Below are 14,576 nucleotides of genomic sequence, written 5' to 3' on the forward strand. Positions count from 1 at the left end.
CTGGGGTGATGTTTTTTACCTTGTGTGATGCCAGCAAAAGTGACAGGACCTGTCAGAGGGAGAGCAGGAATGGATGTAGCTCCAAGTGTGGCACCGTACTCTTCCCTCCAGTTCACCATTCTTAAACAATAAATGTAAAGGATTTTCAATTTTTCATCTCTGTACCCAGGTGAGACTGGCAGAAGATGCAACTTCATAGTCTGAAGTTAATACTGAAAAAAAATTAATTTTGGAGCTGCAGGATCCAGGCTCACATGCATTGTACACATACAGATGACTATTCTGAATTAATTTATACTTACTCTGATAAAGTGAGTGCACTGCAAATAGGATAAACCACTCTGAAGTGCTGGATGCTGGAGAAAACCATACGAAAGTCCATGGGATTATGCACTGAAATATACAGGGAAAATAAGTAAAAACAGACTATACAAAAACTGCCAGTCAGCTTCAGTCTTTGAAAAAGCAAACGATTTGTACATGCAGTTAGATCCTTGAAAAAACTCCCCTTACTACTCCTGTAGTCATTTCAGTCTGCTGACGAGTCATTTTGAAAGAAGAAATGGTTCCCCATGCTGAAATTCACACTGTTTTGCCAAGTACAATATTTTCAAAATTCAAATACTGCTTTGTTTCAGTTTCCCCAAGCACCTGACAAGACGGTCACAGTATGGCCATGAATGGTGCCCTGGGGTACATCAGGAAGAGCATTTCCAGCAGATCAGGGAGGGATCCTGCCCCTCTACTGAGCCCTGATGAGGCACATCTGGGGTGCTGTGTCCAGCTCTGGGCTCCTCAGGACAGGGAGGTCCTGGAGCAGGGCCAGTGGAGAGTGACAAAATAAAGGACTGGAGCATCTCTGCTATGAGGAAAGGCTGAGAGAGCTGGGGCTGTTCAGTCTAGAGAAGAGACAACTGAGAGGGGACCTCATTAGTGTGTATAAATATCTAAAAGGGGGGATGCCCAGAGGATGGATCCAGGCTCTGCAACAGGACGAGAGAAATGGGCAGGAACTGATGCACAGAAGTTCCCCCTGAACATGAGGAAGAGTTTCTTCCCTGTGCAGTGACCGAGCACTGAACAGATTGTGCAGAGATTGTGCAGAGATGTTGTGGAGTCTCCCTCACTGGAGATGCTCCAGAACCACCTGGATACATTCCTGTGCCCGGGGATGGCCCTGCTTGAGCAGAGAGGTGGGACCAGCTGATCCACTGTGGTCCCTTCCAGCCTGACCCGTGCTCAGATACTCTCCACACGTCTTTGAAACTGGTACTTGTGCAGAAGGGTTTGTGGGGCGGGTGAGAACTGAGAAAGGCCTTTGCCAGCTGTTAAAGATGTAGCCAGATGTGAGAGGAGCACATTGCTTGGAGAAAACAGAGCTGGTGCCTGCTTCCCACCACCTTTTGCTCTCTAGTGGTGTTCTTACAGTGGAGGCTGACTAGTCACACCTTGGTGGCAGAGAGCACTGCATAAGGCTTTGGGAGGACTCCACTGCAGGCTACCCTTCTCAGCAGAGCAAAAAATTGGGGCATGCTTGAATACAAAAAGCTTGCATGCTTCTTGCCCTGGCCACTGGCTGAAGTGGTGGAATAACCTGAAGGTTTAAAACCCCCTAAATGATTTGTGCTGTCAGGAACAGCAGGGCCGAGCCCTGATAGATCCTGGTGATGCCAGAATGATGAGATTTAGGAATCATTGTATCATTTAGGTTGGAAAAGACATCCAAGATGATCGAGTCCAACCCATGACCCACCTTGTCACCCAGCCCAGAGCACTGACTGTCATGTCCTGGCCTTCCTTGGACACCTCTAGGGATGGGGACTCCAACACCTCCCTGGGCAGACTGTTCCAATGTCTAATCACCCTTCCAGTGAAGAAATTCTTCCTAATGTCCAACCTGAACCTTCCCTGGTGCAACTTGAGAATATGTCCTTTCGTCCTGGAGCACTGAACCTCAGTGAGGCTTGGATAAGGAGGCAAAGGTGCTCGGGTACATGGCCAGGGCTTGGCTGAGGAAACACCACAGGGCTGATGTGGTCTGTGTCCAGAGAAAGACAACAAAGCTGCGGAAGGGTCTGGAGCAGAAGCCCTGTGAGGAGTGGCTGAGGGGGCTGGGGGTGTTTAGCCTGCAGAAAAGGAGGCTCAAGGGTGATGTTACTGCTCCCTACATCTCCCTGACAAGAGGGGCAGCCAGATGGGAACTGGGCTCTGTTCCCAGGGAACAAGGGACAGGGCGAGGGGAAATGACCTAAGCTGCGCCAGGAGAGGGTCAGGTCCGACATCAGGAAGGATTTCTTCACAGAAGAAGATGATTAGACATTGGAACGGGCTGCTCAGGGACCTGGTGAAGTCCCCATCCCTGGATGTGTTTAAGGAAACACTGGATGTGGCACTCAGTGCCGCGGTCTGATGGACAAGGTGGTGTTGGGTCTTAACTTGGACCGGATGATCCCGGAGCTCTTTTCCAACCTTACCAATCCTGTGATTCTGTTTTTGCCAACCCTCCCGCCTGCTCCGGGCCGCCTCTGCCCGGGAAGAGACGGGAAACCCGGCGAGAGCCACCCGGGTGCTCCGCCACCTTCAGCGCGGCCACCGCCCGCCTCCGGCCCGGGGAGCCGCCGGGAAGGGCTCCGGGGGCTCGGGGGTGGGACCCGCCCGGGGGGGGACCCGGCTGGCGGCACCCCGGGCGGGGACATGGAGGGGACACGGCCGGGGTCAGGGCCGGGGCCGGCCCCGCCGCACTACACTTCCCGCCCTGCTCCGCGCCCGCCCGCGCCGGCTTCCGCTGGCGCGTGGTTTCCGGAGCGGATCGGAACCCGGAGCGCGGATCCGATCCGGGTCTGGCCATTCCCGGGGCAGGTAACGCCGGCTCCCCGCGCTCCTCCCGCCGCACCCCGCGCCCTCCCCGGCACCCCCGCCCGGGACCCCCCGCGCCCGTCCCGCCGCGGCTCCTCCCGCCGCTCCCCGGGACGTGCGGCGGGGCCGGGGCGGGCGCGGCGGCCGCTCCGAGCGCTCCCGGGGCGGCGGCGGCGGCTGCGGCCCCGCCGCCTCCTCCTCCTCCTCCGCCGCCGCCGCCTCCTCCAGGCCGCCTGTTCTTTGTTACAGCGGCCGGGAGGGCGGTAGCGAAGGGGGCGAGGCGGGTCCGAGGCAAAACCCGGCGGAGCCGCTCCCGGATCCCGGGCCCCGACGGGCTCCGGGCGGCGGCGGCGCGGTCCCCGCGGGGCGGGCGCGGAGCGGGCGCGGGGCGATCCCCCCAGGCTCGGCCGGGCAGGGCACGCACCCTTCGCGGCCGCGGGGATGCGGGGCCGGGAGCGGGGAGCGTCTCGGCTTGGCCGCAGGGGGTTGGGGAAGGAGGGGGGGTGGGAGCTCCCAGGTGCGAGGGCGTGATCCAGAGGGAAGAGGCTGGGAGGAGGAGGAGGAGGGAGGTGCGGGGATTCTGCCCTGCCCCGGCGTCTGCCCTGTGGGAGAAGGTGCGGTGGGCGCCCGAGGAGACAAAAGGAGGAGAGCCGCGGTCTGCGGGGCTTCGCACACGTGAATTTTCTGCAGTACGCTCGTTTTCTGCTCAGGGCCATTAAACTTTGCATGTAGTTTATTCACATGATCGCGGGAAGTGCTGGGAAGGGCAGGTGGCGCAGACCCCCCCCAGCCGCTCTGTTTTTCCGTGCCCCCCCGAGTGGCGTAAAATCGTCCGCCCCCGACAATAATTGATAGAATGGCCCTACTTTTTTTAAGAAATACAAGGCCTCACTGTAGTTTACCAGATGTTCTGCAATTCCTTTGAGCGGTGGCATGAAAAAGTTCTACTACATCATGAGGAAAACTGGATTTTAAGCGCATCCTTCCACACATGTATCTGCAGCACCCATCTGCTTGTGGTTTCAAGTTATTCACAGTCCTGGAAGCCCATTCTCAAACTGAAGAAAGGGTAACTTTAATTCTACCTTCTTGGTCATTAGGTTCATTAAATACAGATTTTTATGACCTACTTTTAACAAAAAAAATCCATTAACAAGATCAAAATGGCTCGACTTCGCACTGGAGCCTGATTTCTTTCTTCAGTTTATAAGGAGAAAGTGTGATTTTACATCAGTTCTTAAATTTTTACAGCTCAAGTGGTTCCTTCACAGTATCTTTCCACGTCATGGGCTGCAAGCAGGTACCTGTGATGCTGCAGCCTCTCAGTGTCTTCATTTGGGCTCCCTCAAGTTCCAGATCTGTTCAGAGGCCTGTGTTGCAGCTGGAATTTTTGTGCATAGCTGTGTGGCTCTACTTTTGGGCACAGAGTCACTCGTCTAATTATACAAACAAAAAGTGTTTTTCTGCTCGTTTACTGCCATCAGAGTTAGGCTTTGTGCCTGGTCTAATTTCCTCTGTGTGGCTTTTCTCCTGATGATTGACTGCTGATGATTGCTCTCTGTTTTATGTAAAAAGTACCTGGAACTTCCAGAAGCTTTGATTATCCCTGCAAGACAGGAGCAGAATTAGGAGCAGTGGGATGAGCGACTTAATGGAATATTTTTCTGGTACAAATGTTTGAAAAGAAAAAAAAGAAAAAAATCAGACATGGCCCAGAGCAACAGCAGATGAGGGCAAAAAAAAAATTCTGAAGGCTGTCTTCAGTGCCATCATGTGAGCCTGTGTGGCACATCGTGACTCTGTTTACCAGCTGGAGCGGGTGGCGTCATGTCATGTACTTCAAAAACTCCTGGGAAACACAGCCGAGATCTGGGAGGAGGAGTTTGGAAGCCCATGGGTGAGAAGCGTGTAAATCAGAATTGTAGAGCAGGTACCGCGCTTATTTCGGAGCGCAGCGCTGAGCGGGGGAGCGAGGGGTGACGGATCAGGAGTGTTGCGAACACGGAGAGTCCTCGCTGCAGAGATGGGAGCTGCGCTAATGCAGATCACCGAGGCTGCCCGAGGCACCTGTGAGGGCCCTTCACGCTTCCTCCCCGTCACCTTGAACAGCACTGATGATTCCTCCGCCCCTTTGTTGCTATTCTCATCCCACGGCCCCTGGAACAAGACGGAGCTGCTGCTCCTGTGGTGTCACTTGTCCCCAGCCTGCTGTTTGCCAAAGATGCGACGCAGTAACGTCCTGGGGGCAAATGCCTGTGGTGGTCTGGCTGCACTGCGCCCCTGAACCATTGGCTGAGGCCTTTTTTTGTTAATTCAGCCGTATTTATGATTAAAATCTTATATAAAAATAGCTTCTTGAAATAGTGCAAAGCATCCAAAAAAAAGCGTTGGTTAAAAAGCAAACCAAACCATTTTTGACCTCAGCTTACAGCGCTTGTTTTGCAGCATTGTGCTTGGACTCCCATAAATACCTGTTGCATCGTTCACCTTGCTTTCAGGATAAGAGTTTTTGGGGAAATGTTCTGAGTTACTGTTTGTGCTCGGCATGGGGGTTTTGTTCAAATGTTTGTTTTCTTATTTGAGCTTTATCCCCAAAAACTGTAGCCAAGAAAGACCCAGCTTGTGCCAGGGAGGGGGAGTGCTGGCCCCTTGCAGCAGTGAGTGTTCGGGAGCTATCCTGCTGCTGACAAGTGGAGTTGGGGAGGGCAGTGCTTGAAGAGTCCTGATCCCAAGTAATGGATGTGCTCCCACATTTCTGGCTTGGCTTTTGTTGCTGTCGTAGCAAATGCTTTATGTGTTTTCAAACAGGGTTCTGCTGGTTTGGTGTGTCATGTTTCCTCTCCCTCTCACAGGTTCAGCTCTTACCTCTTAGCCTTCCTGTCTTCTTGGCCAATACACTTGCTGTTCTGCAGCCTCATCTCTCTCAGACTTGGGTCATCATCTTTGTGTTGCTTTGCTTCTCTTCTGAGGCATTGGGAAAATTGTTTGTTTGAGGAGGAGAGTGTTTTTTTGGTTAGAAAAGGGAAAAACTCTCTTCTAGGTCCTGCTCATGTTGTGGTCTTAGCCATATATAATCAGACTTTTTGCCAACCATAATTTAATTGTTGAGGGGCAATAGATATGTTCATATAAGTTTTTAATGCAGACTGACACTAATGAAGTGAATATAGATTAACCTTATTTAACTGTGGAATCAAATTGGTCAGTTACCATTTCTTGGAAGGCCAGTGACAGAGGCAGGATTTTATTTCCCCAGGTTTTCTGGTGCTCAGTACCACAACATACCTTTGCCTCTGGAACAGATCTGCAACTGTATCAGCAGTTTTTAGGTTCTTAAGATTACTGTGTTTATTAAATAAGTAATCTGCCTTTCAGAGATAATTTTTTTAAGCTACAGTTCAATAAAATGTTGCACTGGGCCTTGTTCTTGTAGTGGTTGCTGCTGACCTGGATTATCCTCTGGCCCTGCGTGTTCTGAGGCTCCACAGGAGCTTTGTAGCAGGGGATGGCTGGAAGTTGGTGAGAGATGGGGAACAGCAGGAGACAGCATTGCCTCAGAGAGAAAAACCCTGAGAGCCCATGGACATTGAGGCTTCTTGGTAGAGATGCCTGCAGCTCATGTAGTGATACAGCAGTCACTGGGGCTTTTTTACAACTTCAATTTCTTTAACTTTGCAAGGACAGTAATGTGTTTGGGTGTGCTCTGGGTCAGTCAGCATCATTACTTCACAAAGGGATGTTTATATTACATGGAAAATAGAAGTCAATTCAGAACTAACTCTGTCTTTTGTATTTTGGCAGGTTAAAAAAAATGGCTGAAGATGGCAGTGAGGAGATTATGTTTATTTGTAAGTATTAGGAAAAGGATCTAACTCTCACGGTGTGTGACTTGTCTACTCAGAATGTTTGAAATTAAAGACTGAAACAGATTTAAGATTTTATTTAGAAAAATTGCTTTATGTAAAGGAGGCTCAAACAGCTAATGGATGAATAGAGAGGAGGTTGTGTAATTTAAGCGTACACATTCTGACACTGTTGGCAAACACACAGTGAAACCTCTGAACATGAGTTAGCAGCACAGCTTTTTCATGGCTGAAGTGAGTGAGATTGAAGGTCTAACACTCAGGTAAGCCCTTTGTTTACACAACCAGCTTCAGCAGCCAGGGGTGTCTGGGGATAACTCTGACCTCTGGCCTGACTTGGGGATCTGCACCTCCACAGGAGAGACAGGCAGACTCATAATTCTTCTGAACAAGCCCAGTTTGAGATGCACCAGCTGCCCTGGCAGGTGTCACTCGTGGCATTCACAGCCTGTGCTTCTTTCTCTGCCCTCTGTGTAACCCTGAGTGCCAGGCTGGGCTCTGTGACTGGGATCTGGGCTCCTGAGATGCTGGTGGGTGAGGGAAGGCTGCTGCAGTGGTGTGCCCAGGCTGGGCAGTGTCCCATGCTTGCTGGAGCTTGGCTGGCAGGCCTGGGTCCCACTTGAGCCCTCGTCTTTGTCACCAGCCTGGACATGCAGGACCTGGGGTCAGGGTGGAAAAGAGTTAAGAGATGCAGAGTCCACTCACCTTGTGTGAGCAGAGAAGGCCCAGATATTGTGGATCCAGTCAGGGCAGAGCAGAATGGAGCACATGTCCTTGGGTTTTGGATCCACAGTATTTTACCTCTGATGGCTCCACAGCTGCACCTACAGCAACTCTATCAGAACGTTCAACCTCTCCCTCTACCACAGATTCCTTCAAAAATAGTGTTGACTGTTGGCATTTTTACTCAGATGCAGATACCATATAGGGGTTACCTTATCTTCCCCTTCCTAAAAAGATTCTGGTGGACAGCAAAAAGAACAGGGATGTGATGCCATTCCCTAATTAGAAGGTGTCACACAACATGATTTTCTCCCTTCCAGTGGAGGCTGTGGTGTCCTGAGGTGACTGTATGATACTGGATTCCCTACTGAATATCTTGAGCTTTTTCTTGTGCTCTCTGCAATTGGTTTTTCCCACAGGATATGGGGACTGGTTATGTCCTGAAAAAGTGAGTTGCTATAAATGACACTGTGCACTCCCATAATTAATATCCTTGAATACGTATTTCATAGACAAGAGAATTATGGAAGTTTTTTTTTAAGTGTGTGAATATAGTCTCCCTGGGGTATCTTATGATTATTCTCATGTTCATTTTTGTGTTTCTCCTGTGGCTGTAATTCCCTTGAAGGTGTCACACGATGAGTGTAACAGCTTTGGGAAATGGCTGCTGTAGGGCATCCCTTGGATATTGAGCCATGCCACACAATGTCAATGTCATATTCCCCTGGCTTTGGTCATTCCTTTGCAAAGGAGTCAGAGGAATGTGTGACTTATTCCTGCCTGTGGTTGTGGACAGTGCTGTCTGCACCTTTCAGAGGCTTATCTTTGCAGAAGTGAGGAGTGCCCTGATGCCGTCAGGAGATAAGGAAAATGACAAATGCTTTTCTCTTTGGACAGCAAAGCCTGTTGGAGAAGCTGTTAACTCTGGCTTTTCCTTCCTGTCCCCATTGGTTATGACAACCCTTCGCAGATGACAGTCCATTTCTTTTCAGCAGTCTGGTTTACACATTCTTCTGTGGCTCCTCTGCCCTCTCTCGTTTGAGAAATCTGCTTTTAGTCCAGATTATTTCAGTAATGTTAAGCACAGTGTGGGCTACAGGCAGGCCTAGAGCAGGAGAATGGTGGCACAGTAAACAGGCCAGCTGTAGGCTGAGCTTTGGTGCTAGTGGTCTGTGGGTAGCATTTGCCCATGGATCCTTTCCTCTGCTGCAACAACTGTGTGATGCTGTACAGCAACCCAGACTGGGAGATTCCTTCTGCTGAAAAACAATGGGAAGAGCTGGTTGTTTCATTCCTTGGCTCACCAGAAGGCAGCACAAACAGGAGGCAATGACCAGGCTTGGGGGTTGCACCAGCCAGAAATGCTGTTTGTCCAATACATGTCGTTTTTTACTGCTCAGTGGGTTTTGTTGCCAGAAGAAACGTGAAGCAGTTTGGGATCCCTTGTTTTAGACATCCTTTTATGCACTGGGACAAATATCTGGGGGGAGAGGCTTCCAGTTAGGAGCACAGAGTAGCTTTACTAGTGGGATATGCCTTGGAATGACATGGCTTTTTTCATGTCTTTCCAAAAAACCGTGTAATGACCCTTTACTTAGCACCTTTCTGGGGTTTCCTGACTTGCCCTTGTGAGCGTGGAGCTCAGATGGAAAAGGCACCACAGCAATATAACCCCTGTGTGATGATCTCTTCTGAAGCTGTGTCAGCAGCTGACCAGGCAGGGCAGTTTGACAGCTATTTTTTTCACAGTGAAGCAATGTGTAAGCATTTGGAATCCTGTTAAGTTAGCTTATTTTAGAAAACCTCAAATTATCCTCGTCTGAAAATTGTTTCTTAGGAACCACTCAGTTCTGGGTAATTTACAGCCACTTAAACTAAAAGTTAATTTAGCTAAGCTGACAGTGAATTAGGTGGCCAGGGTGTGTTGTGCAGCCAGCTGATGTGTCTGGAAAGGCACCAGAAGGTACCGTGGAGGTCTCTGTCCTGCTCTGGGGGTGAGAAATGTGTGTGGCCAGGCAGAGCTGGGCTCCCAGAACATGCTGGTGCCCTGCTGAGCCCTGTGCCAGTTCTGCTGCTGGTTCTGGGTTTGTGCCTCCTGTCACTGGAAACACCATGCTGCACAAGCTGTTCATAACAGCCCAGCTCCTGGGGAAGGCAGTGATGTGGTTTTCTTTAGCTGCTACGTGTTCCTGCACTTTATCTGGAGAATAATGCCATCTTTAAGCAGAATATTTACTGTGGATATAAGGCAATTATATTCCTTTGAGAGAGAATTTGAACAATTGTCTTCTGATGGTACTGATCACAGTGTGTGTTATCTCACCTACACAGGTGCCAGCTATCAGCTCAGTGTTCAATTATTCATGTTCTTTTAAGCAATATAAATAAACATCTGCCTCCCTACATATGTATTTTGCCTGGTGCTCGGTTTCTCTTGAAAGAGGGAGGAAACTGTCTTACAAAAGTGTTTTCCACCAACCTTTCCTGTCTGGTTCCTTGCAGGGTGCGAGGACTGTGGGCAGTACCATGATTCAGAGTGCCCTGAGCTGGGCCCAGTGGTGACAGTCAAAGACTCCTTTGTATTGAGCAGGGCAAGGTAAGAAATGTTTGTGTTAGTCCTGACTAACCCAATGCCCATGTTAGTCCTTTAAAGCATATTTGCTCTTTGGTGGATGTCACATTGACAGCTGGAAAGTGAACTCTCAGAGGATGACAGAAATCTATGGAAAGCACATGGCCTTGATTAAATAGAAAAATTGATGCACACACTTAAGTGCTGCACTGAATTGAAGCCAAAAAAATAACTTGCTGCTCATCAGGACTCTGTTTCTTTGCTGAGGTTTCTGGCAAGAAGTCAGGTGGTGCCAGATGGGGTGATGACTTCTATAGTGGTTGAATACCTGCCACTTTTATCCCCCTCAGATGCACCCTCTTAGAGAAGTGTGTGAGGATTTCTTGTTCATGTAAATGGTTGTGTCCTCCTGCTTGCTATGAACTCTCTCATTCCTCCACTTAAGGAGCAAAACAAGTTGTTCTCATTATTGTGGGTCTTTGCAAATGATTAGGGGTAATAATTCTGTCAGCAGATCTGTGACAGCGCAGCAGAAACACTCATGTTTGCCAAAAGAAACAAACAGACTCAATCTAGTTGGGAGAAAACAACACTGAGTAGTGATTTTCACAGGGAAAGACAATCAGGCACTGTCAGCGATATTCCTATTAAGGTGTAAAATATAAGGCTAAGGAAAAGAACTAACTATTGGTGTAGTGAAGATGTAGTACAGACCCAAAAAGGGAAGTGCTCAGATGGCTTTGTGTGTTATATAATGCATGCAGGGCTTCCATATTTCCTCTTGGGAAGTTGCAAGCAGAAGACAGGCACGTGGGCAGCAGGTCTGGCACATCCTGGCTGCGGAGGCTGTGCTGTGTATTCCCAGGACCATTTTGGAACAAATCCTGGATGTGCTGGATCTGCCACGTGGGTGCCATGACCCCGTGGCCTGGGCAGGATGCTCCTGGGCAGGAGCTGTCCCTTGCTTGTCTGGGCCTTCCCAGAAGAGGAATTTCCCTACAGCTCCTGCCAGGCACTGCCTTCCCGTGCCTGGGAACCTGCCTTGGATGATCCCTTGCAGCAGCTGTTAATGGTTAACAGCCCTGACACTACAGGTGCTTGAGGGTAATTTAAAAATACCCCTTGGAATAATAGAAGCTGGTGAGGGAGGTGCTTTTCCTACACACAAAAAAATGGGCAGTGCAGTACGTCTCCAGCCTGTACTACACAGATTCAATGACAAGTTAAACTATTATTTCCTACAGTTTTTTTCTGGTTTTTGCCTTGCAATTTAATGTGCTGATGTTCCAACTGGGAGTATTTGCAAATGTGGTGTATGCACTGATTTTCAGTCTCCTTTTGACATGCAAATGCTAAGTTTTCCCTAGTGGAAGTGTGGGCTGCTGGACCGTAGACTTGAAAGCAGAATTTTAAATTGACTTTTTTACAGATAAATGTATTTATTTTCCTGAAGAGTTTTCAGCTGGAATCAGGTAAGATAAGAAAAGGAAAGAAGAAATTTAATTGCAGCCTCTACATCTGGGGAACAGTAGCTGAAAGTGAGTTATCTGAGGTTGAGGGCAAGTTTAACCACAAACTGAATATGAATCTTTTAAAAACAGTCTCCTTGCTTAACCACATGTTTGTTGTTCCCTCTGTCTTACTGAATAGATAAAATGGATGCTTTATGGTTAGAAGTGTTGAGAAACATCTCCTGGACTTCTCTCTGACACTGCTTATTCTATGTTTCAAACTGAAAGCTTTTTTTTTCCCCCCAATTCAGTTGCTTGTCACTATGATTGCAATGTTTTTGTATTTCTCTTTGTCTAGGCACTAAAGCAGTTCTGCCAGTGTCAACTTCTACAGAGTAGTCAGTAGCCTGTCTGATTATTTTTAGCTTTTCATCTGTTAGCACAGAGCTGAAAAAACAGAATTGCATTTGGTCTGTAAAACTGATACGGTAGAGCCAGTCATGTGGATTTTTGGAAGATATTCTGTGTGTATTATACGTAGTAACAACACTTACTACATGTAGCTCTTCTCAGAAGCTTGTTTGGGAAAAGAGAGAGGCTGGCAGCACAGAAGCACTTGTGACCAATGTGGTAGTGTTTGTAACAAGACAGAAGGGAAACTTCCAGGACTTCCATCTTAAGGGCTATGATCTGCATAAGGCTATAAAGTGTTAATTTGGGGAGGGATAGAGGTTATTTTTTTAAAATAAGCACAGTCACAACCAAAGATCTGTAGAGTCAGAGGATAATCTGTTTTAGAAGAGGCTTCAGGGTGTTCCAGTAAGAACTAAGATGAGCTTAACTGCTCATTTTTTTTCATTTTTATGTGCTCTCCTGGAGAAGAGAAGGTTTCAGGGAGACCTTGCAGCAGCCTTTCAGTGTGTAAAGAGGGCTGCAGGAAAGCTGGAGAGGAACCTTTCAACAGGAACTGTAGTGACAGGACAAGGGGGAATGGCCTGAGAGAAGGTTTAGATGAGATATCAGGATTGAGCTTTTGCAAGGAATCACTGATTTGGCTCTCCTGCACTGCTAGTGTTGTTCCCCTCTGTTTATAAATCCTCACAGAAGTTAGGGTGTGTTGAGCAGAAAACTTTGCTGTTCCCAGAGACTGGAGAAATCCCTGTTGATTTCTTTCTTCCGTGGGTTCTGCAGTGTTGTCCAGTGAGTAACTGTTACTGGATGAGGTGATGTTCAGCCAAAGGTTGGACTTGATGATCTCAGAAGTCTTTTCCAACCTAATTGATTCTGCGATTTTTGTTTTCCTCAAATCTCTCTTAATTTTTTTAGATCATCTCTGCCTTCTAATTTGGAGATAAGACAGCTGGAGGATGGGACTGAGGGAGTGTTTGCTCTGACTCAGCTGGTGAAACGTACCCAGTTTGGCCCCTTTGAATGCAAGAGAGTTCTCAAGCTGGAGAAAGAATCCGTTTTTCCCTTGAAGGTAAGGCACAGAATATGAAAAGCAATAGCAAGGAGTCAGTTTTACCTCTGGTGAATTAATCCCATCTAATACTATGGAAAAAAAAGATGTGTGTAGGGGGATTATTTGGAACATCTTTTAGGTGTGCCCTGTAAGAGATGAGCTAAACAAACATTCTCTGGGCAAGGTACAGAAGAACCAAAGTAGAAGCTCAGCTCTTTTAATGAGTCTCTTCAATTTGATTGAATTTGCCTAATGAGCCACATGTGCATTAGGTTTATGGAATATGCAGAATAAGTGGGGTTTTGTCTTGCATTTGTTTTATTCCTCTCTTGACAAGTTTTGGTAGGAAAGAGAATGGAATTCAGTCTTATTTTCCACTAATACCTAGCTCAGAAGTAAAGATTTAGAAATGTGCCTTGGGCTGATGGCTGTTTGGATACCCCTCCACTCATGTATCCAATAATTTTTTGAGAAACTGGTGGCTGTAGCAAGAATTATTGGGATAGGAGTTCAGTTTGTTCACATCTTGTCTGTCTCAGACTTACTCATCTGAACGTGTGACTAAGTGAAAGATGCCTCATGCAAGACTTGAGGCTTGCTTCATCCCCGATGTACATCAAAAAGAAACCACTGCAAAAGCACCAAATAATTTTTTTTTTCCTTAACTTTGTGTCATTTCTCAAGGTTTTTATTCTATGCACATTTTGCTTGGCAGGTGTTCCAGAAGGAAGGGCCCCTGGTGTATTTTGACACCACAAACGAAGATGATTGCAACTGGATGATGATGGTGCGCCCAGCCACTGAGTATGAGCATCAAAACTTAACTGCCTTCCAGCATGACAACGACATTTACTTCACCACCTCCCAGGACATCCCCCCAGGAACTGAGCTGCGAGTGTGGTATGCAGCTTTTTACGCCAAAAAAATGGAAAAGCCAGTGCTGAAGCAGGTCACTAGTGTTGCCAATGGTATGTGTGGGGGCCTTTCTTCCTTCCTAAGGGCCCAGTGCTGGCAGGGACTGATAGTCCCTGGCTGTTGGAGTTGACAGTGCTGTTTATCCAGTAGGCTCTTATCCTGCAGAGTCAGGCCAGCCTGCACAGTGGGTGCCCTGCAAGAGGAAAGCGTAGATTCTTCACCGTGATGCAGCCAGGTTTTTACAAGCAGGTGGCCTAGTTAATGGCTCAGCCTCTTCAGAGTGCACAAACTGGATAAACAGTCCTTAACTAAAGAGTTGGTGGTCGTATCAAAAGCGTTTCTGGGTAGAACAGCAAAGGAGCTCAATTCTCAGAGAAATCAGCATGCAGATTTGCTAAAGAAGCCATTCTTCAGTTGCAGGGAAAATGTTTTGGTTTTGCACAGAACTGATACACAGGTCTAAAAAACTACATTTGTCTTAGTCAACCTCACATGGGACCTGCTAGAGTAAGATCCATGTGGCTGTGCATTGGAAAGAAAGGCAGCAGATATTTTAGAATCTGAATTAGAATTGCCACAAGTCCATTGTTCTTTCTCTTTGTTTTCTCCTACTTTTCCATTTCTACAGCTGAAAGGCAAGATCCTTTAGCATTGCAAGGGTGTCTTCTGCCTGCTCTTGAGCTGGGAGTACTCCCTGGATGTTATTACTGCTCTGCTGGGTGTAATTTGGGGTG

At 47.9% G+C, this 14,576-nt stretch overlaps 1 protein-coding gene across 1 annotated transcript in view; it reads left to right on the plus strand.

Annotated features, from left to right (window-relative positions):
* Window positions 1-3,557: 3,557 nt before the first annotated feature.
* The window catches only part of PRDM15 (PR/SET domain 15), a 34,745-nt gene continuing 23,726 nt past the window's right edge, over window positions 3,558-14,576 (plus strand). Inside the window, 5 exon segments of the mRNA XM_032101075.1 lie at window positions 3,558-3,925; window positions 6,658-6,704; window positions 9,945-10,038; window positions 12,792-12,945; window positions 13,643-13,895. Of these exon segments, the coding sequence (XP_031956966.1) occupies window positions 3,762-3,925; window positions 6,658-6,704; window positions 9,945-10,038; window positions 12,792-12,945; window positions 13,643-13,895 (712 nt within the window). The 5' untranslated portion in view covers window positions 3,558-3,761.

Source organism: Corvus moneduloides, chromosome 2 (assembly GCF_009650955.1).
Source record: "Corvus moneduloides isolate bCorMon1 chromosome 2, bCorMon1.pri, whole genome shotgun sequence".
NCBI classification, from domain to species: Eukaryota; Metazoa; Chordata; class Aves; order Passeriformes; family Corvidae; genus Corvus; species Corvus moneduloides.